At 50.7% G+C, this 25,835-nt stretch overlaps 1 protein-coding gene across 6 annotated transcripts in view; it reads left to right on the top strand.

Moving 5' to 3' along the window:
• The window catches only part of LOC139047784 (ninein-like protein), a 529,102-nt gene that overhangs the window by 412,601 nt on the left and 90,666 nt on the right, over window positions 1-25,835 (top strand). For all 6 annotated transcript variants that reach the window (XM_070521865.1, XM_070521864.1, XM_070521863.1 and 3 more), the window contains exon 8: window positions 3,017-3,089. In XM_070521865.1, coding sequence (XP_070377966.1) covers window positions 3,017-3,089 — 73 coding nt within the window. The remainder of the gene's footprint in view (window positions 1-3,016; window positions 3,090-25,835) is intronic.

Genomic DNA, 25,835 nt, shown 5'->3' with positions numbered 1-25,835 from the left:
TTGAAATGCCGTACTCTGGGCTTCGCATAATCACCATCGCGGACAGGTGCAATGAGCCGTTCATTGTTGTTATTCAGCGGGTTCATCGAAGTCCTTCTAAATTAGGTTACGCAGCTTCATTCCGACTTCACTCCGACTTCGCAACGTTCTTTGAACATGTTGCGAAGTCGGAGAGAGAGAGACTGCTGCTCGCGCGCTCTGCTGCGAGAGAGAAATGACGTCACTATGGGCTCAGCCAATGGCGCGCCGCACTTTTGCTGCGAGATAATTACGTCGTCATGACGTTGTCCTAACCCCGCCCTCCTCTGCGTCCGCTTCCCTGCAATAATACGTAGTCAAATGTGTATGTTTTAAATGCGTATGGCATTTCTATCCCCGCCCAACGAGAAATCTGTCCGCCCGTCACGTAAGACGAATGTAATGGCTCATATATCCCCGCAGTACTTTTTTTTTGTGTGTGTGGTCGGACCACGAGTGTTTCGCCTAGGCATATACAGCGTCGCTGTAAACACACACACACACACACACACACACACACACACACACACACACACACACACACACACACACACACACACACACACACACACACACACACACACACACACACCATCGACGATGACTGTTAATGGCAGCAAATAGCCGAACGTTTCAAGAAGGCCATTCACTTTATTAAAGGTCTAACTCACTTGAAGGCATGTGAAGGCGTGTATTTGCCTCCATGAGGATATTTAGATAGTGTTTCATCGCGTGATTCCGTGTAGAAGGGAGCTTGTTAAACCAGCACACCGGTAGGGGTAGCAGTACACACAGTACACAAAAAAGAAGAAGAAATTTACTCCCGTAAACATGAATAAGGGTGTGACTCGGTTTATAACTGCCTTGCTCCCAAAAATGGGCGCGAGTGTTTGAGTTATAGACTGATTCAGAGGGCAAATGAATTTGAAAAATGCCTTTAATATTGCTTTGATTATCGTTGACGCCTGTGGTTCGCGCAGGTATATAAATGTGAATTATGTGTCATGAAATAAAATAGTCGCTGGTGCAGCGAGTGTCGTGTATTCTTCTGCGCCTTCGCCGTGTCCGTGTCAGTGCGCTGCTTCACCAGCAAGGTATGATGACACCCTGTAGAGGGTGGTTCAACGGGAACACTGCACAAATTGCGATCTCTAAATGTGTGAAGTCCTCAACCCGGTAATGGTCATTTATCACACGATTTGCGTTGCACCCTAACCTCACCCTCATATTACTATAAAATCCAACTTGAAAGCGATTTCCAGCAACATAGCGAAAGTAGACGGCGTTTAGAGTTCTATCGCTAGCCATATCCGAAGCGTATTTGTATGCCACGGAGATGCCCCCGCTTTGTAACATTGCATTTCATTTTTCAGTCTTCTTGGCTGGAGGAATGGATCGTTACAATATACGACTTCCGGAACCGGTCTAGAAATGAGCAGAATGCTCTGATGGCATGATAACGAACGCGCAACCCAACTCCGATTATGCGCGCGTAGATTCTGTGGCAGACGGCCCGATGACATTCGCACACCGCGAGTGACTGGTAGCGCCACCTTTATTGGCGGTCCCGGTGGTTCGCAATCGGTAACCGCGACGTGCGTCTACATTTGTAGGCGTACGTAAGTATAGTCGCATGTAGAACACACATAATTCGGTGTCCGCCTTCGTGTTGCTGTTGTGGAAAGAAATCTTGCTCGATGCATGCGTCGTATTCATTCGTTGGATTCGCAGTTTGGTTCTTTTCCTCGTATTTGTAAAGGTCCGTGTCAGTTTTATTTATTTATTTTCCTTTTGTCCTTCCTGAAGAGTTCGCCTACCGTCTCGCGTTTACCTCACTGGCATCGGCCTCCTTCGGAGTCGGAGACGCGAAATAATCAAATATTGTCACGATCGATGACTTATCTAATTTCGTTATTTTTTCTTCTATTTTTTCTTCTATTCAACGCGACGGATAAGTTACGCGAAATAAAAAGAAAAGAATCCTTAGCCTGCCTTTCCGTGCCCTTAATGCTTAATAACTGAAGCTGCACGGGTTGTATTTTGTTCGAGAGCTGCATTTTGCTTTCAGTGAGTCATAACATTTTCAATTAGATTTATATCTTCGTTATCCGTCGTCATAGAAAATTAAGGAATGACATTGCAGCAAACAACACTCACAACATACGCGTTGTATTTTGTTACGAGATGTGACGTTCTAATTACTTCGCGTCCTATCGCCCGCTGCTTCAAGCGGCCAATTAATTCCGGTTACATCACTTCGCAGCAACGGCGCTCCATGCAGAGCCAATGGCGCAGGGAGAGTGATAAAAAAAGGAAAAGGGGAATGGGGAAAATGCGATGTGGATCGCTACAAAATCTGACCGGATACCTTTCTTCCCGGCGACATGTATACCTGTTTTGCTTGTTTAGAACGAATGCTCGCAGAGCCATTCTTACTATAAAGCGCGAGCAAAGAGCTCTCGTTGGGAGAACGAAATCCCAGCGAAACGCGGGCTGGACGGGCCACTCACCGTTCCCTGGTATCGCCGGCGCCGAGCAGATGTTCGCACCCGATTGGACGGAGAGGCCGCGTTGCACCGTTCCTACTGAGACATCCTCGTCCGATTCCGCGATAATCCTAGGTGCGAGCTCTAACAACAGCACAGCGGCCAAAACTGAACAACGGTAAAGAAAAAAAAAAACTGGGTCACTCCGATGGCGAAGCGGTGAGGATGACGTCAGTCCGGCACGACGACCCTCTGGCCGAGTCACAGTGTCGAGCGTTCTCGTGCACCACCGCGCGTCGTCTATCCGATGGAACGATGAACGACGCCGTCCACCGCAGGCACGTCCGTCGCTTAGGATTTGCCGCACAGATGTAGCATCACATAAGATGTCTTGGGATGGAGTCAAGGATAGCCAAACACAGGCAAACAGAAAGAGAGAAAGAGATGAAATAATGCAAAACACGATCAGTGCCGACTGTTTGTCAATTTCCTTCTTTTGCAAACTTGCGCAGATACGCCGAGAGTCAGGCGGTGGTGTCGTTCTGGGAGTCCCTGGGCCTCACCGGCTGCGCCAGCATCCTGAAGGTGAGTACACGCACACGTCGCGCACTGTCACTGCCGCATCCCCCGGAATCCCCACGTCCCTTCACCCAGATCCGAGAAGGAATACGACGATCACGTTCTTCGCTGGACACCCGTTTTTCTCCTTGTTCCGACGAGAGAGCGCGACTCTCCACAAACTCCCAGTGTTGGGCTCTCTCCAAACGTCAGGCGCCCCCACGGGCTGGCTCCTGCTTGTCTCGGCAATTGGCCTCCTCTGACTTTAAAAGAGGGAAGGGAGAGACACGGCGCTTCGCAGTTTTCTTTCTTCTTGCTTTTCTAGAACTACACGAAAACCGATGCCGAATCCAGTACCGGCGAAAGGAGGAGACAGCGGTATCCTTTTCTCGGTCGTTTCTCCACTCCCGTGGTCGGAAGCCCGAGAGGCTTGCGAGGCGACCGCGGAACGGAGAGGACGCCGCAGGCTTGAACCCGGCGAGCACGACGTTGAAGCGGAAAGACACACACACACACCCGCACTGTCTTCTTCTTTGCGCGTATAGCGCGAGTCAACGTTACGACGACGATGACGACGACGACCCGGCGGCCGTCCGACCGACGGGCCTCTCGACGTCGGGTCCCACACGGAGGAGAGAGAACCGTGAATCACACAGACGCGCGCGCACCGCACCGCCCGTGCCACACGCTCACTACTACTACGACGACGAGGAGGCAGGCAGAGCTAGCGCGCTCGCGCTCCCGGCGGCAACGAGGCGGCGTTGGCTCATGTCTCTCTCTCTCTCTGTTTTTTATCTTTCTTCTCTGTTTATTTCTGCCCCTCCCTCTTCTTTTCCCTTTTTCGTACAGCGGGAGGGGGCCCGAGCCCGCTGCAGAGAACCCCGAATGAACGCGGTGGTGGCGGCAGGGGAGGGAGAGACAGAGAGAGCGCACGCGGGGGGGGGGGGGGCGGAGGTTCGCTGCAAGCAGTAACTCTCCCGTTCCTCCTTTCCCGTTCAGTGGGAGCTAGGGCTGACGCTTGGAAGGAGAATCGGAAGAGGAGTGGTGAGATGGTGGCGTAACGATCTGGCCGCATCCTGCCTGCGTCCCAGCTCCTTGCTTTCCTTCTTCCCCTGGGCGGGGAGGGGAGAATATGGGGAAGGACAGGCGGCAGGAGGCCGCGCTAGGGATCCCATCTGAGGGCAGCGTGAGGGCGTCGAGGAGGGGGGGGGGTGCAGCGGGGGGTTACGGCGAAGAGGAAGAGAGGAAGAAAGATTCGAAGGGAGACGCCCGGAGGAGGCACACTCGGGGGAGGGAGAGGGCTAGGGACGCAGGACGGAACCATTCCCGCCGTACGGGTGTAGATGCGTCCGACACGGAGGCTGCGTTGCGCCGCGCGCTCCAGCGGGAGCGGGTTCTCTCCCTACGCTTTATTGCGCTTCCCGTATAGTTGGGAGCGAGGGGATGCGGAGGGATTGCGAGAAGCTGCGCCGCCGCCGCGTCGTCGGCTCGTCCTCTGGCGCGCGATGGCAGCGCCGCCGCTTCGGTCGCGCGCCATCTTGAGACATCTTTCCGCTCCTCGCCTCTCGTCTCTCTCTACTATGGTCCCCAGAATATGTACCTCTACCGATTCTCTTTCTTTCTTTCTCGCTCTCCCCGCCCTCCCCTGCCACCACGCGGACTGTTCTCGGCGTGGTGCTGAACCTCGTTTCACTTCTCGACTCCGAGGCCGTAGGAGTAGCGAGCTAGGAGGATACTTGCCCCCCTTTTCTCTCTCTCCCTCTCTCTACCGCCGTCCCTATTTCCGACTCGTCCCGGGAGTCGTTCTTTTCTTCGTGTCCGTGGCGTGAAATCGGTCTTCGTTCCCGAGCACGAGTGTTTGGCGTTTTACTTTTCCTTGTATGACGCTTTTCTATGAGTTTGTGTGTTCAGGGAGGCAGTGAGAAACAAGGAGCGACGGTGGCATTGGGAGTAGCCGTGGGGTATTGTAGGTCGCATCCAACCCGCGTTCCTCCGAGGAGCATGTGTCCTTGCGCCGTGAAAACACTGACACGACCTGGGGTATGGTATGGAGGCAGAGTTCTCGGGTACGGTATGTGCTTGCTAGGTAGATGGACAGCGCCCACATGCTAGGACGTAAAGAGTAGTTTTTTTTTTGACCGCACTGCGCACAGAAAAATTGGGGGAACAGCGAAAAAAAAATTTTAATGCCGTGAGAAAGGTTGCCTGAGGAAAGCCTACGTGGAAGATTCGCGCTAGTGTTCATTCCGTTTTCTTTTACCTTGGAGGCATGCTTGTTTTGCGTTTGTTGGCCTCTGTGATGCCCCATCATATGCTCGGATCCCCCAAATACTTGACAAAATAGAAGACTGAAAGTAACAAGGAAGGCAGACATAACTAGCCGAACGACACAGAACCGCTTTTTCTTTCTTTCGTTCCTATGTAGTGACAAGCCTTGCCCGAAAAAAGTGGATGGCGAAGTCACAACTCGTGCTACCACGTATATCTTGAGTTTCGAAGGTCCTGCCATGGTGTATTGGCACCTGCACTCTGGTCTCGTTTCTTTTTCTTTTCTTTGTTGGATATCTTGTTCAGTCCTCTGTTGCGTATTCTGAATTCGTTCGCCCGACCCTTCTCAAGTATATCATTCCTCACGTATTTTATTTCCTTTCTCCGTTTGAGCGGACACAACGACGACCTTCGCTTTTATTATCTTTTACATACGCATGCCTTTCATGAATTCTTTCACCTTGATTTCTTTATTTTCTTTTCGTTCTTCCCTGGCCTGTCGTTTTTCCTGTCGCTCGCGTTTCTTTTTAGCTTGCATTTTACTAGCTTTTATTTCTTTGCCGTTTGGAGCGGGATCCTTTCTTCCCTCCTTTTTTTACATTTTTCTCGTATTTCGTGATTCTCACCGATTGCCCTTGGCGAAGTCTCAATGACCGACACTGTACTTTTTCTCCCTTGGGATTAGGGAAGAAAGGGCAACTCGGCGTCTCGATCCCTTCCTTTCCCGAATCCTCCTTTCTGTCTCGTAACCCCTCTCTTCACACTTTAGTTTCTTTTTTCGCCTGGTCCTTAGAGCCCTGTGCTCATCGATGCGACGCCTGCCATTTTTCTCGATGCCCTCCCTCCCATTTTCCTCATTCGCGTTTCCCTCGCTCATTCTCGCCCTTTCTTGCGATATACACACACACACACACACACACACACACACACATATATATATATATATATATATATATATATATATATATATATATATATATATATATATATATATATATATATATTCTTTTGGCGCGGCCAAGCACCCTTTCTCTTGTTTTTATCGCTCTCGCCAACCTTGAGAACTTCCCCATATTCCCCTTTTTTGGGGATGCTCGTAATGAGGGAGTCGAAAGGGCACCACCTCGTTTCACAAGGGAATGCACCGAGGGGAAGAATTCGTTCGTGCGACAAACCTGCGACATTCTGTCGCAGTGCTCACGCTGGCAAACCACGTGGGATCGAGACGCGTGAATTAGAACGCACCGGTCACTGGCCGTCCCCTGACGACGTATCGTAACTTTAGCTTTACCGTAAGCTCCTACATCGCCTTCGCTTTTCTTTCCTCTATCAACTTCGCACCCCTTTTCGGTCGTGTATTTCGCTTATCTCGGGGCTCCTTTTCGATACGTATAGATAGGACTTTAATCCTGCGATGCGTCTTTGCCGACTTAAGCCCGAGGTTCTTTTGTCTTTTTCCTCTTTATTTCCACTCAACGCAAGTGGTCAAACGTGATCGATATGCGGATTCTCGGTAAATTGCGGTTCCCCTGGCTTTTCTACCTCGCCCTCTTTTGGCTTTTCCGTGGTCGAGAGTTTTCTTAGGGCTATTTCTCCTGCGTTACACTCTGTCTCTCTCTCCTGGCGTTTTTTTTTCCTTTTTTGCCCGTTTCTCTTTTTCTCTACTTCATTTCTTCGCCCCATCACCAGGCAGTACATCATCATTGGGTTCAACGTATACCTCAAATTGTGAACGTTATTCTCTTCCTGTATGGTGCTCAGTTCCTGAGCCAAGAGCGCGTTTCCCCTTTTACTTATTTTTTGTTCTTTCGCTTTGTTACCGCCCTCGCTGTTTTTCACGCTCAATCCTTCGACCTGCTAGTTTCTTTTTCTTTGTTATTATTAATATTTGGTCTACGCCCCTAAAGTGTGCTACGCAGAATCCTCCCCCCTCCCTCCTCCCATCCCCTGATTCTTGTTCCCTAGCGTGGCGCCGTTCGCCCTTGCTCCCCGATCTTAATCCCATCTCTTCTCTTTCACATTTTATCGCGCGCCTTGTGTGTGTCGTTATCACTCATCGGCTATTTGTCCTACGGGCTCTCCTGCCCCCTTTTTGTCTCTGCCATCGCCTCCACTTCGTTGCCGATCACCATGAGGGGCCGTTAACGACGTCCGGCTTTTCTCTTTAATGTTCGCCACTCTGGTCTCGCGCGTGTGCTATACCCTATCATATGGCTCCACACACACTTACTCGAGTTTTGCGCTTCGCTCTCGATTCGATGGTCATTTGGAGCTTGCTCGGCTGTTCCTTCCGCTGCTTCTTCTTCTTCGGGCTCGCGCTAGCATTTATATCTCTCTCGAATGTCGTCGGTATTTTTTCGCCTAATCGTGTGGCCTGTGGAAACGCGTAGTTCGTTGCCACGCGAAAGTTTTCTGTTTCTTACTCGCCTTCCCTCCGTGTGTTCTGTACGTGAACCAGCGTCTCTGTGTTTGTGTTTGAGCTTTGCGTTTGTTGTGCGTACGGGCGTGCATTCATGTTTGCGTGTGTGTTTTGTCTCTGTGTGCGTATCCTTGTCTGCGTGCTTGGAGGTGGGGGGGTGGGGGGTGGAGGAAGATCGGTATGTTCCCGTGTCTGTGTGTATCAGTCCCTCCTGTGTGGGTGAGGGGGGCGTTTTTTGTTTTTTTTGTGTACGTAGGTGTGTACACTTTCGTGTGCCTGCTTCTGTATGTGTGTGTGTATTTGTGTTCCCCTTCACTTTAGGATTCCCTTTCTCCCTTTGATGCGCCTTTTCTTCCCCACTGTAGCGTCGTCGCGTCCTGCGCGGATTGCCATTTCCGAGTTGGATTGAACACGGTCATTACGAGCTCGCCGTAACGACCTCGGCGCCTCCTCCTCTCTCTCTCTCTCTCTCACTCCTCCCTCCTTTCTCTCCGTGTTCGACACACTTTTCTCACTGCTTGTCTCCCTGCCGCTCTCGGCCTCCATTCCTTCCCTCCGGCCGCCTTTGTCCGACACTCCAACGCTCATCCTTTCTGCAGCTTATCCGCTCGGCATTGACGTAAGGCTCGCGGCATGCCTGGAGCACCGTCAGTCTTCGATTCTCGTGCTTTTCTTTTGCTCCTTTTTCGTGCGGGCTCATTAATTTTCGCGCTCTCGCTCTGCCGTTCCCAAGGGCATCAGCCCGTTGCCTCTTTTGTTCTTTGTCTACCTTTGAAGGCGAGTGTGGCGAAAAAAGTAAACACTCGTTTCACCCTCACTGTCGGCGGGAGCAGAGCCAGTCAGTGTGTCATGACGTCACAGTACGCCCACCTCTTGGGTACCCGAAAGGAAACTTTTTCACCCAAGAACAATTATCATAAGTTGTTTAGGGTGCTCTGACACTTGGTGACGTTTCTTTTTTTCTAGGGTTGACAGGTTCTAAAGCTTCGTTTACCGCAAAACACGGAGAGGAGTTCATTGGGTCATTACAGTACTCATTTTGATATCCCTAACTTAATATTGAAAAGCAATCGAATAACACAGCATTTTGAATCATCTTTAATGCATCATTGTTTCAGTTTGTCGCTAGCCATATCCGATGCGCATTTTCATGCCACGTAGAGGCCCCCACTTTGTAAACTTGCATGTCACATTTCACTGTCTGCTTGGCGCTCGGCTACACCGCGGCCGCCGCGAGGTGCCGCCACGAGTCCAGTGGCTAAGCGCACTGCGGCTCTCTGAGGACAGCCGCGTTTGGCTTACGTTTAGCGCGGCATAGGCACCAAATCTAAGCGCACTGCGGCTCTCTGAGGACAGCCGCGTTTGGCTTACGTTTTCCGCGGCATAGGCACCAAACCGGAAATTTGAACTGCGCGCCATGGTGACGTCTCCGCCGCAGCCTTCGCAGTGCAAGGTATTGGAGGAGGAAGGGGAGCACAGTGAGGCCGTGTTTGATTGCCGATAACTCCCCTTCTACTGAGCGCATTGAAGTACTTTTTGCGGCAAAGTGGTTCTGAAGTAGGCTTTCTTCATTTCAAATGTATTTCTACACTTGAATAAAAAGCGGTTCAGGGCCCCTTTAAACCTTCGCTTAACGCAAAACACGGAGGGGAGTTCATTATGTCATTTCAATACTAGAATTAATATCCGTCACTTGAAATTGAAATTGAAACACAATCGAACAACAAAGCATTTTCAAAAACATTCACTGCTGGCTACGTACTTTTTTCAGGATTTGAGAGGTTTTAAACCATCGTTGAACGCAAAACATGGAAAGAAGTTCTTTATGTCATTACAGTATTCATTTTGATATCCATGACTCGTAATTGAAAAGCAATAGAATAACTAAGTATCTTCAATATCTCCAATGTTGGCAACGTTATTTCCAGGGCTTGAGAGGTTCTAAACTTTCGTTTAACGCAAAACGTGTAGAGAAGTTCATTATGTCATTTCAGCACTCATTTAATATACGTTACTTCAAAATGAAAAATTATCAATTCACAAAGCATTTTCAATACACTCCAGTGTCTTTCTTCTGGGTTCACTTCATCTTTATGTTACCAAGAACGTAGCCGTCTCACTCTATGTATCCAGCACAAATTCATTCTCCGTCTCGCGCCAAAGCCCACTGGTTCGGGCGGAGTAATTAAATCCTCATTTGCTACTGTATGAACTCTCCTTATCGGTAAAGCCCCTTACTTATGAACAACCCGCAGCGCCCTATTTTTCTTAAGAGTCCTCAGCTTTGTGTGCCCTTTTCCACCGGCGCACCTCTCTCGTTTTTTTTTTCACCTTTCCGTAAGCCATCTGGAACTTCTGCTCATCTTCCTTTCTTTTTTTTTTTCGAGCCTAAGTCTTCGTCCTGCTTTTAGCTCTTGTCGATACATCGCCTTCTTTATCTTCCATCGCCCATCTTTCTTTCTTTTCTTTTTTCGAAAATTTTCTCTGGAGTGATAGCTTGTCATGGCCCGCATCTCTGCGTATTAAGATCGCCGAAAGCTTCGCTTGTAACCGATTTCTACGTACGCTGGAAATCTGCGGTTTTTGTTGTTGTTGTTTACGGGAAGCGTCATCGTGTTATCCTCTACTGCCTTTGATTATTTATATACCAAGGTATCTATAATATTTTTCGCGAGGTATTTCCTGGCCCTGTATGCCACTATCTGTTCTCTGTTTGCATTGAATACCATAACACTTGGTTTTTTAATGCTAAATTTCGGACATAATTTCTCAGCTTCCGGTCAGCAGATATTAGCCAGACGTTGCATATCACTTTGCTTGTTAGCTAGCAACACAATCTCGTCCGTATAAAACAAACCTGGAAGCTGCTGCTCCGCTATTGTACCCGCCTGTTTGCATCAGAGATTAAACCCGATATTTTGTTCTAGCGCCCTTTCCATCCTCACCATGTACATCATAAACCGCAGCGGGGATAAAGGGCACCCCTGCCTCAGTCCCTTATTGATGTGAACTTTCTACTCGGTCCTCAACCATTCCCATTCAACGCAAACGGTATTTTCTAGGCAAATCTCCCGCGAAAGCTCTAGACAATCGTCGCCTAAGCCTTCCTCTTCCAGAATGTCCCACAAGAATGATGAGGTCTAATTAGTCGTACGCTACTGTAATGTCTAAAAAGGCCCCATATAACGGTCTCCTTTCTACTCTTGATATTTCGAAGCACTGGCGACGCAGTGGCAGCGCCTCCTGTCGACAGAAGTGCTCACTGCGCTTCGACGACACCCCACGGCAATTCTTGAGGGGCGTAGTATCTTCTTTAGCCGAGGGGCGGCGCTGTGCTCTGATTCCTGGAGCGAAGGACGAGCTTCGGTTCGCGTCGACGATCGTTCGAGAATGTGGCCGAATATTGAGCTCGCTAGAAGCGCACACATGAAACAGTAACTGTGAAGATGAAATTTTAACGGGGCGTCGTAATAAACCTTAGCGCAAAACAGAACGACGCACGAAGGAGGAAAGACAAGGCACTGCCATCTACTGACATTGTTTACTACGTCACACCCCCTGCTTTTATAAGACACAAGGAGCGTGCGCAGAGAAGCCGTCGTGACAGAGAGATTGAGGGAGCAGATCGTACAAGTGTTTCTAAAGAAAAGAAAATCAGTGTTGGTAACAAACCGTAGAAGCAGCACTGGCAGATTCTGATTTGAGTGATGACACGAAAATTGCTTATAATTCACGGGTATTGGTATCCCGACACCTTTTCAACGTTACGGTCTCCTTCTAGAAGTTCCCGGCACGCTCACATTTTGCGGGGTTTGTGCTATATGGGCGAAAGTGGCTTCCTGTCGGCAAACACTGGCGCATGCGCTCTCATGCGCTCGTTGTTACAGTGGCCAGGCTGGCCGACGTGTAGTTTGCCACTCGCGAGGGAATTTCGTAAATTTAACCGGCAGTACATTGTGCAAACTTGGGGTGATTCATTTCCGCAATCCGCTTCACACCATCTACCCCGTTTTGGCCTCGTCATCCAGTCCGCGCCATTCAAGCTTGAACCATGTGTAGGCTGTCTTGAACTCCAGGCGTTCATAGGAGTTCAAGACAGCCTGAATGTCATCCCTGTGGGGAATAATCGTGTAGAGGGAAGTGACATCCATCGTCACCAGAAGCGAGCCGTCAGGAACGGTTAGATCTATTATGTTGTTAAGAAAAGCATTAGCATCCTTAACGAAAGAAGAAAACGTGGCTGGAATAAATTTGATGAAACTGTCGACGTAACGAGAGATGTTTGCTGTGATGTTCTTATGCTCTTACTTTATTCATAAATTTAACAATGTCTCGTCCGAAATAAATGAAAGAAAGGAAAACTAACCTTTATAACTTTAGATTCAGCATAAATATACACTTCTCACACAGCGTACATGTATGATTTCAGCGCTTCTTTTTACATGTGGCTTTTTTTACGTATGTGGCTTGAAGTTGTACGCTAAACGCCTCAATTTTTAGATAATTCGAGGTTGCACTTAGACATTTCATGTGCTAAACATCACGTCTCTGTATCTGCATATATACGTCATCTTGTTTTCGCTACGCGTAATCATGGTAACCGCTGGCACTTACCTGAGAGTCATGTTTGCATATATTGTATCCTCAAAACATCTGCATTTCATTTTTTTTGTATTCCAAAATGTGTGTCATGGATAATGATTTATGGTGCGCAGTGTAAGTTCTAGTCAGCGCAGATAGTGCGCCCTCTGCTCTTGATACGGTGCTTTATACACACACGGTGCTCTTGATACAAACAAACCAACACACGCACGCACGCACACACGCACACACGCACACACGCACACACACACACACACACACACACACACACACACACACACACACACACACACACACACACACACACACACACACACACACACACACACACACACATGTGTTCAACCTTAATGAAGGGAAAGTGAGACATCCACCCAATCGTAGCAATTTACAAAGGAATGAAAGAGTATGTTTAACCTTCTTTGTCGCTTCTCTACACGTTCCCCGTCATGGGCTTGCAGGTGCTAGAACTCATGCTTAGCTTGCACAAGAAAAAGTTTGCTCCTTGCTTTCTGAACATCGGCTTCAACTCACTCGGGGGCGCGGGCCTATCCCGTTACTTTCGGGAATCAATCTCCTCCCCCCCCCCCCCATCCAGGAAACGTGCTTCTCTGGCCCTTGCTTCACAGCGAGACTGGCGTCGCTTGCGCCTTGTTACGAACTTCTAACCGGTGCCACCAGTGTTACGACATCCAACCGGTGCCACCAGTGATACGAACTTGTACCGCTGCACCACGATTACGGCTTTGTGGTCCCGTAGCGCTCGTCACCCGTTTCGTGACAGAGCGTTGGTAGCGAAGACTCCGAGCCTGGCGTCGATGAGAATAACAAAAGGGACTTTATACATTATATACAGGTTATCATACAGGACATGAACGGATCGGCACTGGGGCCGAGAGCTCACACAAACGCGACTGTTCTCGCACGACGGCGTCCGGCGAAAACGCGTGACACATCTCACCCCAGTCGGGAACGACACTCTCTCCCGGTGGGTTGGCGGATCCTGTTTTCGAGCGGCGTGTCACTGCTTTTATAATCCCCGAGGCCCATTGTCACTCAAACGGCCCAATACAAAGTCAGCACACGACGGTCGTCCGAGGGGTCCAACCAGCGACCGCGCTGGCCACTCGGTTCAAAGTTCGCGCGCGCGGTGACCTCCAGGCAAGGGAGGTGCGGCGCCGGGCCGTCGGGCACACGCGGACACGTCAAAACACGCTGCTCCGCCGAGGCTTCTCCCGCACGAAGGCGCAGCATCTTGACTTGTGAAGGGAGAATTATGGCGCTCGCAGGATAGATTCTGCATCTTGCAGATTCGGGATCCGGGCTTGTGGTAATGGCACAACAGCATCCCCGCCCTCAGATAAGGCGCCGGGAAGACGAGCTGCCTCCACGTGGCTCGGATGCCAGGCGCGCACGTTCGTCAGGCTCGTCCAAGTTCACGTCCAGTGTCGGGACGCCAGGTAACCTCACGTGCCCAGGTCCGACTCGCCAGGACAGGAGCTCTGCTCACCACGTCGTCGCCAAGGCACCTTGACCAGCTCCGCTCGGGTCGTTCCTAAGACCTTGCTTCTCGCCACTGGTCCCGCTTGGTCGTTCTGCAGCTTGCAAAACCGACCGGCAAAAGGCAACACCCAACACGAACAAGTGCCCTCTGTCTCCCGTCAAACACCAGACAAGGCCATAATTCAAATCAGCCTAACTAAATTGTTTTCCCCTTTTTTCTCCCGCTGCAACAAGAGGCAGGTGTACGATCTAGCACACAAGGCTTAAACAATCAGTTTTCAAATCATCAACATAACAAAATAGAAACAATTATTAATCAGCAATAATAATTACAAATAGAATGGTCCCCTTGAAATCGCTTTGGACCGAAAACATACTTCTGAGGAAGCAAATGAGGTCATTCATTTTTCCCGGCGATATTTTCGCGGAATCCGAAGCTGCTTATATTTGCGACCCTGCTTATCCGTGTAGCGGCGGTACAATAAGCCAGATTCCTTGCCAAATGAAACCCCCTTTTCTTTCACTCCCCGTTTGACGCTCTTCCTCAGATCGGCTAGTGAACAATCTTCCTGTTGTTCGCGAATCAGACTTTTTCTTTCAACTGCAGCCTGCTCCTGCCGGCTGGCGGAAACCGGAGCGAGTGTGGAGCCCGCGTCGCCTAATTGCGGCGTCGAGTCTATATCGCGGCTAGCACTGCACGCGTCACTCCCACTCACTTCCAGGACCCGCTCGTCTAGGCCAGCCTCCGAGCTCTGCCTCTCCCGTGACTGCTCGCCACTCAAGTTACCGTGATCGGTCCGTGTGCCGCACCGCTGTTCGCTCACCGACGCTAAGTCAAGTTCCCTCGACAGCGGGCGCGCTTTGGATCGCGTGGGGGCCACGTACGCCACGTCGGCAAAGAATGATTTGCCGTGATGCCTCAGCAGCTGCTCCGAGCTATTTGAGAAGAGGTAGGAAAATTGCTCCGGGAGGGCGGCTGACACAGCGGCTTCGGTGTTAAGTTTCCCAAATTCTCCTTCAATGCTAACCGTTGCGATCGGTAAACAGACACTCTCCTTCTCGGCCACTTGCCGTATCCTAACGCACTCTCCCGTAAAATCACTCGAGGAGACGAAAGACGGGTGAACAACGTCCATAGTTGCTGCAGAGTCCCGCAGTGCTCGGCACTTCTTGCCGTTTACCTTAATTTCCTGCACATAGGGCTCCAATAGACGTATGTTTTTGTGAGTTTCCTGTATCGTTGCAAAAGCAATTCTCTCTGGGCAGCTTGCAGCGATGTGCCCTTGCTTTTTGCAATTGTAGCAGGTTAACGGTTTTCGCTTTTCAAAAGAACGCGTCATTTCGTTTCGCTGTTTCGGACCATCGTCATCATTCTGAGATGTATTCTGCCCTTCCCTTACAGTTTCTTTGGTAAGGGATTCGTCGTCCCGAAACTCGCGACGCGTGATTTGCTTCCGTTCGTCGGGCTTCCCGGAAAACCAATCTCTCCTATCAGCTTTTTCTACGCGCACCGCCTTGCTGTGCAAGCTGCGGCGGGTGTAATACTCTTCCGCTAACTCTGCTGCCTTGTTTAGCTTAACCTCCTTTAGCCTATCTTGCAGCCAGAGCCGGACATCCTCATCAATGCAACGGTAGAACTGCTCCAACGCGATGCATTCGACAATTTTGTCGCGGTCGTCGTAAACCTCTTCGCCCTTCAGCCATTCCACCAAGTCGGCTTTTAGACGAAACGCGAAGTCAACATTCGACTCCTTACCCTTTTTTGCATACCGGAACCTCTGCCGGAAAGCTTCGGGCGACAATTTGTACTTCCGCAGTAGCGCTTCCTTCACATCACTGTAGCTCTCAAACGCCTCTTTCGATAAGCAAGTTATTACGTCTGATGCCTCCCCAGGAAGCAACGCTAACAGATTCTGTGCCCAGAGGGATCGCTCAATGCTATTCCGTTCGCACACGTGCTCAAATTTCACGAGGTATTTGGCCATATCCTCTCCGACGACAAAGGGTGGAAGTTGATCGCGTATTCTTGGAACGTTAGAAGTGAGACTAGGCGCTGGCGAGCTATTTCGGGTCTCCAACTCTTTCATTTTAAGCTCGTGCTCACGAATCTCTCTCCTTTCCTCCTCCTCGCGACGTTGCTGTTCTCTCCTTTCCTCCTTTTCCTCCTCGCGACGTTGCTGTTCTCTCCTTTCCTGCTCGCAACGTTCCTTCTCCTCGCGACGTTGCTGTTCTCTCCTTTCCTCCTTTTCCTCCTCGCGACGTTGCTGTTCTCTCCTTTCCTGCTCGCAACGTTCCTTCTCCTCCCTTTCCCGACGTTCATTGATACCCGCCAAGGCCTCAGCGGCTTCCTCAGCCGTTACGTCCCCAGTCCTCATGACCTCAAGGATCGCATTCTTTCTTTTGGTTGAGCCCAACTCAATGCCCAACTCCTCACAAATTTCGAGAAGTTCCTTCACCTTGTACTTCTCCATCGTTCACACTGTCCTCCTGCTGTTTACCCTTTTTGAATATACCTGCCGTACGCTACTATAACACTACTAGTAAGACATATGCAAGTATTTCACACACTGCCCTGTTTACCCTCTCAGCATCCCCTGGTTTTCAAAACACTCTTACTAGGCTTGAAACACACAAGGTTAAACACAATGCAACACCAAGTCAATCCCTGAGCTACTATAACCTGTGTCAGAGAAAGTCTGGTGTTTGAGGTAAACTTCAGGCACTCACCGCGCCGAGGTAGCTGATGCCGGTCAATCCCACCGCTGCCACCAGTGTTACGAACTTCTAACCGGTGCCACCAGTGTTACGACATCCAACCGGTGCCACCAGTGATACGAACTTGTACCGCTGCACCACGATTACGGCTTTGTGGTCCCGTAGCGCTCGTCACCCGTTTCGTGACAGAGCGTTGGTAGCGAAGACTCCGAGCCTGGCGTCGATGAGAATAACAAAAGGGACTTTATACATTATATACAGGTTATCATACAGGACATGAACGGATCGGCACTGGGGCCGAGAGCTCACACAAACGCGACTGTTCTCGCACGACGGCGTCCGGCGAAAACGCGTGACACATCTCACCCCAGTCGGGAACGACACTCTCTCCCGGTGGGTTGGCGGATCCTGTTTTCGAGCGGCGTGTCACTGCTTTTATAATCCCCGAGGCCCATTGTCACTCAAACGGCCCAATACAAAGTCAGCACACGACGGTCGTCCGAGGGGTCCAACCAGCGACCGCGCTGGCCACTCGGTTCAAAGTTCGCGCGCGCGGTGACCTCCAGGCAAGGGAGGTGCGGCGCCGGGCCGTCGGGCACACGCGGACACGTCAAAACACGCTGCTCCGCCGAGGCTTCTCCCGCACGAAGGCGCAGCATCTTGACTTGTGAAGGGAGAATTATGGCGCTCGCAGGATAGATTCTGCATCTTGCAGATTCGGGATCCGGGCTTGTGGTAATGGCACAACAGCCTCCATCGTACACATCTTGCGCAGCGGAATTCTCTCTCAAACTTCCTCGGCAGCTTCGGGGTTCTTTTGTTTCCCCGTTTCTTTCCCGAGAAAATGCCTCCCGCGCGCGCTTGATGGTCTTTCCTCATTAGCGACGTCTCCTCTTCTGCGAAGCCGGCCGAAACTCGAGATGACGTGACGCGAAGCGACGCGCACCCCTGTCGCCCCCGGACCGGCTGAGCTGGAGTCCTCGGCGGCCTTCCCTGCGGACGTCCTTATCTCACGGGAAGGTGACCCGCCTTTCCTGCAGGAGGACTCCCCGAGGCCCTGTAAAAATGAGCGTCTTAGCACGCGCCCCCCCCCCCTTCCCATTTGTGCCGCGTTGTTTTTCGCCTTTTGTTTCTCGAAGCCCGATGTCCTGGATACCTCGGCACCTTTGTTAGTCCTTTGGGTGCGCCGAGTTACCAACAGCAAAAAAGAAAGGAAGAGAGAGCTCAGGTGCTTTCTGTTCTTTGTCGATTTCGTGAGAAGGTTGTCGTTTACCTCTTTCTATCTTTGTTTACATCATTTCTTTCCTTTATTTTATTTCTTCCTTCCTGCTTTGACTACTTCCCACTTTGTTTCTTCATTTCCTCCTTCGTTCCTTAGTTTCTTCATGCGTTTGTTCTTAATTACTTTCTTACTTCTCTATCATCTTTCTTACTTCCTTCTTTCCTGCTTGCTTCTTTCGTCGTTTATTCTTTTTTTCTATATTGCTCCTTCACTCTCTTAATTTCTTCATCTTCTCCTTCGTTTACTTCCTTTTTCTTTCTTCCTTGATTACTTTATTGGTCGGTGCGCTTCTTTTCCCTTTCTTTCTTCTTTCCTCGTTTCCTTCCACTCCCTTGTTCTTTCATTCGTGTCATCCTCGTTTGGAAGAAAGCTGCGAGTGCTGCGCCACCGTTTTTGTCCGGACGTGTTTCTTTCCGGGACAGGAGGGTTGTGGGGGTCAGGGCGGTTGTCAAAGTGGACGGCCTTCTTCATTAGGTGAGCCACAAGCCTGCAAGCTCCCGAAACGTGAGGGTGCATTTTGCTTAGACTACTCGGCGTTCGATATTCGGAGGACGGGCGTATGGTAAATGAGGAAATGCGGTACGCGTTTGGAATGGGTAGCGGAGACACTTCTGTCTTCTGGGAACCCTTCCGTCTGTTGGGATGCTATGCTAAGAGGCGCTCGTTGCAGCACAGCTTCGGGCACACGATAGATAGATAGATAGATAGATAGATAGATAGATAGATAGATAGATAGATAGATAGATAGATAGATAGATAGATAGATAGATAGATAGATAGATAGATAGATAGATGATGATGATGATGATGATGATGATGAGGAGGAGGAGGAGGAGGAGGAGGAGGATGGACGGATGGACGGACGGACGGACGGACGTACGGATGGATGGATGGATCGATGGATGGATGGATGGTTGGATCCCTGCATCTTCCTTCTTTCCGCATTAGACTAATACTTGTAAGGTTTGTGGTCGGGGTTTTAGGGAGGACCTGGCTCTTCGTCGGGAACTAGGAGTACAGGATTTAATTGTAATATTTACATTGCGACAGGAGATACATTTAAACAGTGTAGCATGACTCCCAAATGGAGCATGCAAGACGAAGCACACGAGCACAACCCGGACGAGCACGACTAGCAGCCGACAAAACGGCTGCTTATAAACCCTCTGTCCTCCCTAGATCTCTATGTGAAGGAAAACTGCTGTCCAGCCTTCGTCCAATTGGACTGCCCACAGTCGTTGGAGGCGTAGTCGACCCGCCTTTGAGCGGGAGGGCTCACACACTCACATACGCACTTTGGATTCCGAGAACCCACCGAGTTTAGTGGATACTCGTAGCCAGGTTGTCACGCTTCACCCCAGAGGGCGCCTCTTGAGCCCAGAGCGGACTTCTCAGGTAGCCGCCACGACTGTCAGCATTCTGTGACGAATTCTGGGGCCCGTGAAATCGCACCGTAAATCACCCTTTTCCAGGAGCTCTCTTGCTGCAAGTTGACCATAAGGCGACAGCAAATCAAGCAGCAATACTCGGTCCGCCGACCGTGGCTAGACTCGCTGGCGCCGCTGGCTCTTCGAATGAGGCGCATGGTTGATTAAGTTTGCTGTGGTCTCCAGTTCTCCGAAGGAGTTGCACGGTCGGTTAACTTTTGCTGGCGTCGCCAGTTCTCCGAAGCGACTTATCGCAGCGGGCCGGGAAGGGTTCGAAGATCGCTGCTCCGAAGGACGCCACCCCCGCCGGCCGATCGTAAGAGACTAGAATATGGGGATTTTGGTGCAAAGCCACAACTTGGCCATGAAGGATGTCATAGCAGGAAAGGGAGGGGGAAGTGGAGGCGGGGCGAAAACTGGGAGTAGGGGGAAGGCGCTATGACATCTTCTTGCTGTGACACCCTTCATGGCCAAGTTGTGGCTGTTGTAGGGGTTGAGGTACGGGCTCCGGGATGAAAACCAAAACTTGGGAGGGATTTATTCTACATTATGTACAGGGAGGTGAGACGTCAAGTACCAGTCGTACAGTCATTACGGGCCGGCAGCAACTCGGACGCTGCGGCCCGCGGCAAGAAGTTCGAGAGAGGTGAATCAGGGAATCAGGGCATGTCCCAGAATGCTCAGGTCTCTCTGGAAGGCTTCTTATAAGCCCTTCGAGCACTGTAAGTCACGTCATGTTTGACCAATGGGAGAGTCCGCTCCGATGACGCCACTTTCAGCCAATGGTAGGCGCCCGTGTCGCGGTGTCGCACCTGGCGGCTCTCTGCGGTCTTGCCTCGCAGACTGGCAATGCACTTCTTCTAACGAGGAGAAGGGGAGGGCTGCTCATACTCCATTGTCCGAGCCCCCCTTCTAATCCCGGCGGCGTACGAACTTGTTGGCACGTGAACTTGTTGCCTTCAACTTGTTTGCTCGGCCGGTCCTCTGGAATGTGCTTTCCTGCTTCTGCATTCCTCAATTAGCTGTGCTGCGTTTCGAAGTGGTTTGGGGAACTCGAAGTAGCCTCAGGAAACGGCGCCATATCTAACAGCTCGTCCTCGCCCCGGTAGTTCTGAATGGCCGGTGAACTCAATTCGCTGGCCATGAGGAACGCTGATAGAAGCTGCAGGGTACTGGGGTCGAGCCACGTTTGACGAACTTCGGGATCCTTGGCCCTGGAGAACAGACGTCAAACAAACAAAACAACACAGCGCTGCCCCACGTGTAAGCGCAGGCTCTTCACCCCTGACTCGCCAGGCTATTACTGAGTCAAAATGAACCCTGATCTTTTATTTCCCCAATTTTGACAAAGCAGTTCCAACCACCCTTCCAAACAGCTATCCATTTCTCCCCGAATGCCGACAAGACCAGAGTACTATTGTTGTTGCAAAACAAAAGGGTCGTTGACGATGCAAACAACAAATGAAAACAGCCGAACATAACTTAAGTGGCCTAACCACACGAACAGCATGTTTCCAATCTATCGCAGTGGCGTACTTATCGCACGTATTGGTGCCACTGAACAATCTGGTCAACCTCACAAGTACGTAATCACAAGCGCACTAGCCTTGTGGTCACTATCCAGAACGCGTACTTGCGTTGTAGGCAAACTTTTTCATTTACGCTTACTCACGTTTCTTCCCTGAAAGTCCTACAGGACACGTGACGTAAACGAACAATTAAACTTGCGGGACTTACACACTCCGCAGAACCCTTAAACTAATGCGTCTTTTAATAACTCGTTCCACGCGTACTTATCAGAGAAGTCAGAATACGGCTGCCCTCCACACACACGAGCAACCCAGTCGTAAATATGCTTCCTTCCGTCCACACAGGACACGCGCTAATGGAACTAAGAACGCTTCTCAGTGCAAATCATGCACTCACTGAAAATCTACGCGCTTAACCTTACAAAATTCAAAAACGCTTAAAAATAAAGAAGGTTAAATAACACACACGCGCGTTACGATAGGCCTCTCAACAATAACCTTGACCCTCAGGTTACTCACACACTCAAAAAAAGCCTATCTACTTATTAATGAACATCTCGCGAGACTACAGGTTTACACAAACGCGTCTTTCAAATCTCGGAGCTTTCTCAAACCGAAACATAAACAAAGCTCATACCTTTACATATTGAAAGAAATCTCAGTCTCAAATCGCGAAACCTTTCCGATGCTCAAAATAAAAAACAACACACTTCATTTCTACGGAAGGGCTCTACGCCTCCCTTTCCAAACGCTTATGTCTGACTCATACTCTGAGCCGTCCTCGCGGTGGTCGCGGCTTGAAAGCTACTCTGGCTGCCGAGAGACAACAAAAGGGCTGACTAACTATCAGCTCCCCCAAGACGTTACGGTCTCCTGCCAATTTGCGTCCTCGCGCCCCGCTTTCAACACAAACTCGATTGACCGCGTCGCTACTCCCCACCCTAGGGTGCCTCGATGCCTGCCCGCCGCGCCGCATCGAGGCACCCTACCCCACCCGGTCTCGTCCTGCCACCTTGCGTTTCTTCGAACTGCACGCTGAGCTATGAAAAGAACTACGGAACGACGAGGAGTTTAACTGCCTCGTGCCCTTTGTCCGCGTCCGTGCAGAACATTCTTCGCGGTCCCCCTTTGACCGGTGGCTTGAACGTTTTCGATGCGTCAACATCGTCCGAGACGACCGCATCTTTTTCCTCGCGCCCTGCCCATTTGGGTTTCTCGCCATTTTTGGCGGCGCTACATTAATTACCGTCTTTCGGTCTTTACTGCGCTTCTTTTTACGGCGCTTTCTCTTTGCACTCGCTTTCCTGTCGCCTTCTCGTGCCTCGTGCTGGCCGGTACACATTTCGTCGGCCCGGATCGGTCTCTTACCCGCACAGTCTGAGTGATTTACATTTAAATCTACTCTCACTTTGCCTCGACTGGCGGACAGCCCAACCGACTCTGGCACAATGCAGCAGGCTTTACTCGAGTTAGACAACTCGCACTCTTGCGAACTGCCCTCTACTACATTGCCCAGCTCACGCTGTGCATCGGCACACAGCCCGTCGGTATCGATCGCTGTCTCACGCGCACTGTCCGAATGATTATTAACTGAATCATCCCTATCTAGGCCATCTAGACTGGCGGAGAGCCGCACCGATCCCTGAACAATGCAGTTGTTCTCTCGTGAGCTACGGAGCTCGCCACCCCGAGAGCTATTCTCAACTGCATCGTCCAGCTCGCACTTCACTTCTGCACGCAGATCTGGCTCTACATGGGTGCTCGCGTCTGTCGCGTCAACAGTACCCTTTTCCTCGCTAGCAACCTCGCTAACCTTACCAGCGACGCACACACGCGGTGACTGTGCCAATTTGTTCGCAGCTGGCCTAGCTGTCTCCACAGTCATCTGTTGGCACAGCACCTCGTCGCTCTCACTCTGGCCTTTAACGGCCTCTATTGCCACTAAGGCATCGTTAGCAGCTAGCCTTTTCCCTTTACTTATGAATCTGCAGCTAATCTCACAGGCACTACTCTTCTCGTCGGCTTCTGGCGAAAGTCCGCTAGACACTTCCTCATTCTTTCGCTCTGTACTACCTACAGAATTCTCAGACAGCCGTTCTCTCTGTGCCAATAACTGATCACAATACTGTATCTCTTTGATCAGTGCTGCCTTCTCTCTCTCATACTTTTCCTCTCGCTCACGTTCGCGTTCATTCTCACGTCCGTGACGCTCACACCTAAGAGTAAGTTCTTGGAGCTCATGCTTCCGTTCATTCTCGCGTTCTTTACGCTGACGCTCACTCCTAAGCTCACGACGCTCTCGCAAACGTACACGACGCTCTCGCTCCCGTGGCTCCTGTATCACCTCCCAAGCAAGCTCAATGCTTTTCTCATCATTGCCACTATCTTGAATCGCCTTTATGATAGCTGGCGTTTTCATCCGTTCGTCCGCCTCAACTCCCAAATCGTCGCACACCCACAACAAGTCTAACCTCGTCAACCTTCTAAGATCCATGGCAGCTGCCCCGACAGGTGGTTAAAACTGTTTTCCTTAATTAATTTGTGCAAACACGCAATGCAACAAACTCCCGATTCCCAGAACTATCCAAATTGAACACACAACCTTTGAGTCTGGCGAATCATAAGGAAAAAAACCACGCGCTCACTTACGGTTGCAGCACCCTGCCATCCGGTTCATTCGTCCGCTGTTCCCGGCTCCTCCGGACTCCCTGGGTCGAAGGCTCGCTCCTTCTTCGCTACTCCCAGTTTCTTCGGACCTCTTTCGACGAAGGCTCACTCTTCTTCGCTCATCCCGGTTCCTTAGGATCTCTCTCGACGAAGGTTGATCTGTAGCGCTGCCACCAGCTGATGCATTCGGAGGCGATCGTACCGCTGCCAACCAGATGTAGGGGTTGAAGGATGGACTTCGGGATGAAAACCCAAAAGTTGGGAGGGATTTATTCTACATTATGTACAGGGAGGTGAGACGTCAAGTACCAGTCGTACAGTCATTACGGGCCGGCAGCAACTCGGACGCTGCGGCCCGCGGCAAGAAGTTCGAGAGAGGTGAATCAGGGAATCAGGGCATGTCCCAGAATGCTCAGGTCTCTCTGGAAGGCTTCTTATAAGCCCTTCGAGCACTGTAAGTCACGTCATGTTTGACCAATGGGAGAGTCCGCTCCGATGACGCCACTTTCAGCCAATGGTAGGCGCCCGTGTCGCGGTGTCGCACCTGGCGGCTCTCTGCGGTCTTGCCTCGCAGACTGGCAATGCACTTCTTCTAACGAGGAGAAGGGGAGGGCTGCTCATACTCCATTGTCCGAGCCCCCCTTCTAATCCCGGCGGCGTACGAACTTGTTGGCACGTGAACTTGTTGCCTTCAACTTGTTTGCTCGGCCGCTCCTCTGGAATGTGCTTTCCTGCTTCTGCATTCCTCAATTAGCTGTGCTGCGTTTCTAGTGGTTTGGGGAACTCGAAGTAGCCTCAGGAAACGGCGCCATATCTAACACTGTGCACCGAAATCCCCGTATTCTAGTCCTAGTTCAATGTGGAAAGGAGGAAGGTGCAGGGATCCGTCCGTCCGTCCGTCCGTCCATCCATCCATCCATCCATCCATCCATCCATCCATCCATCCATCCATCCATCCATCCATCCATCCATCCATCCATCCATCCATCCATCCATCCATCCATGTAATTTAATCCTTACATGTGTTTAGGGGTTCGTGGTCAGACTTCTTAGAGACGGTCACCAACCTTTTTTTTCCCGAAGGGCGAGAACGCGCACTTCTAAAAGGGTACGAGCCCGGCAGACGGGAAACCAGAACACGCGTTGACGCCTGCTCTTGACGTTTCGCCTGTCCCACCCGTACGGTGCACAACTGCCTCCGCGTCGCCGCGTTTTTGGTCGAACCCCGTGTTTCGTTTGCCTCGTCGTATTCGCCGCGTTTCTACGGCTCCGTGAAGGGCCGCGTCGATCGCGTGCGGCAGGCCGGCGTGGGGAGGACTCGTTTTGTGTGGCGCCGGCGGACTCCTTCCCTCGCATCCCCAATGCTCCCCATCCAGTCGGTGGAGCGTGTGTGTCCGGTGCATTGTTCACGCACCGAACCAGTTCCGTTACAATGTCGAAGGGGCTGGAGGAAGGCGGCGGATTCCAGCGCAAAGGTCGCTTCTTTGAACGCCTCGCAGCTGCAGCGACGGAGAGGGAGAGGTGCGCGTCTTGCACCCCTTGTCGTAATCGGGTGGCAAGGTGGCAATCCTGCTCAGCGGCTCGCCATTCTTGACACTAGTTTGACAACGAAGTGCGTTCAGGGTTCGACTGGCGCGTTTTTGCACATTGCAAGACTAAATCGCTCCAAGGTTTGCCGGTACTAGGCTAATGTTGCCCAATGTAGGATCAAGAGAGACGAACTTGATAAGGAAAAGGTGGACCTGAGGGACGTGATTCCGATCTGCGGCTCCACGCAATGGGAAGGGATTTGGAGGGAGACATGAACAGGAACAAACTGTTCAGTGTTTGTTGATAATAGACGTTGTTCTCTGTGCATATAGCTGGTGCCTTACTAAAAAGTATTGGTGTTGGAAACAACTGGTACAATGACAACACAACACACATAGAAACTCGCACAGCGAGATTGACGAGTATCACAGCTCTTAAAACGAATACCTGACAGTATTCAAACGAACATAACTCAAAGTTATCAACTTTCGTTGGAAGAAAAATTCTTGACGAAACACGTTAGATAGCATTATATTGGTAATAAATTATTGCTGACACCTCCGAGCGAGATCCAACAGTCCAGAAGTGCTCATTTCACGTTCGTCATTTACAGCGCTAGAAGGATGAAGATGACAAAAGAAAGAAGTAGGGACAACACGATCACTCCTGTGCTTCTATACTTACGTGTGTTCCTACTTTTCTTTGGCCCCGCCTTTCCTTTGCGCTGCAAATCATGAACGCTCGTTTAGCATGTACTTAGCAATGCATGCGAACCGCATACGGACGAACCACATACGCTAAGTAGCAGCTGTTGTCTTTCCAAGTAAATGT

Source organism: Dermacentor albipictus, chromosome 7 (assembly GCF_038994185.2).
Source record: "Dermacentor albipictus isolate Rhodes 1998 colony chromosome 7, USDA_Dalb.pri_finalv2, whole genome shotgun sequence".
NCBI lineage: Eukaryota > Metazoa > Arthropoda > Arachnida > Ixodida > Ixodidae > Dermacentor > Dermacentor albipictus.
This window is presented reverse-complemented; position numbering and strand designations above follow the sequence as displayed.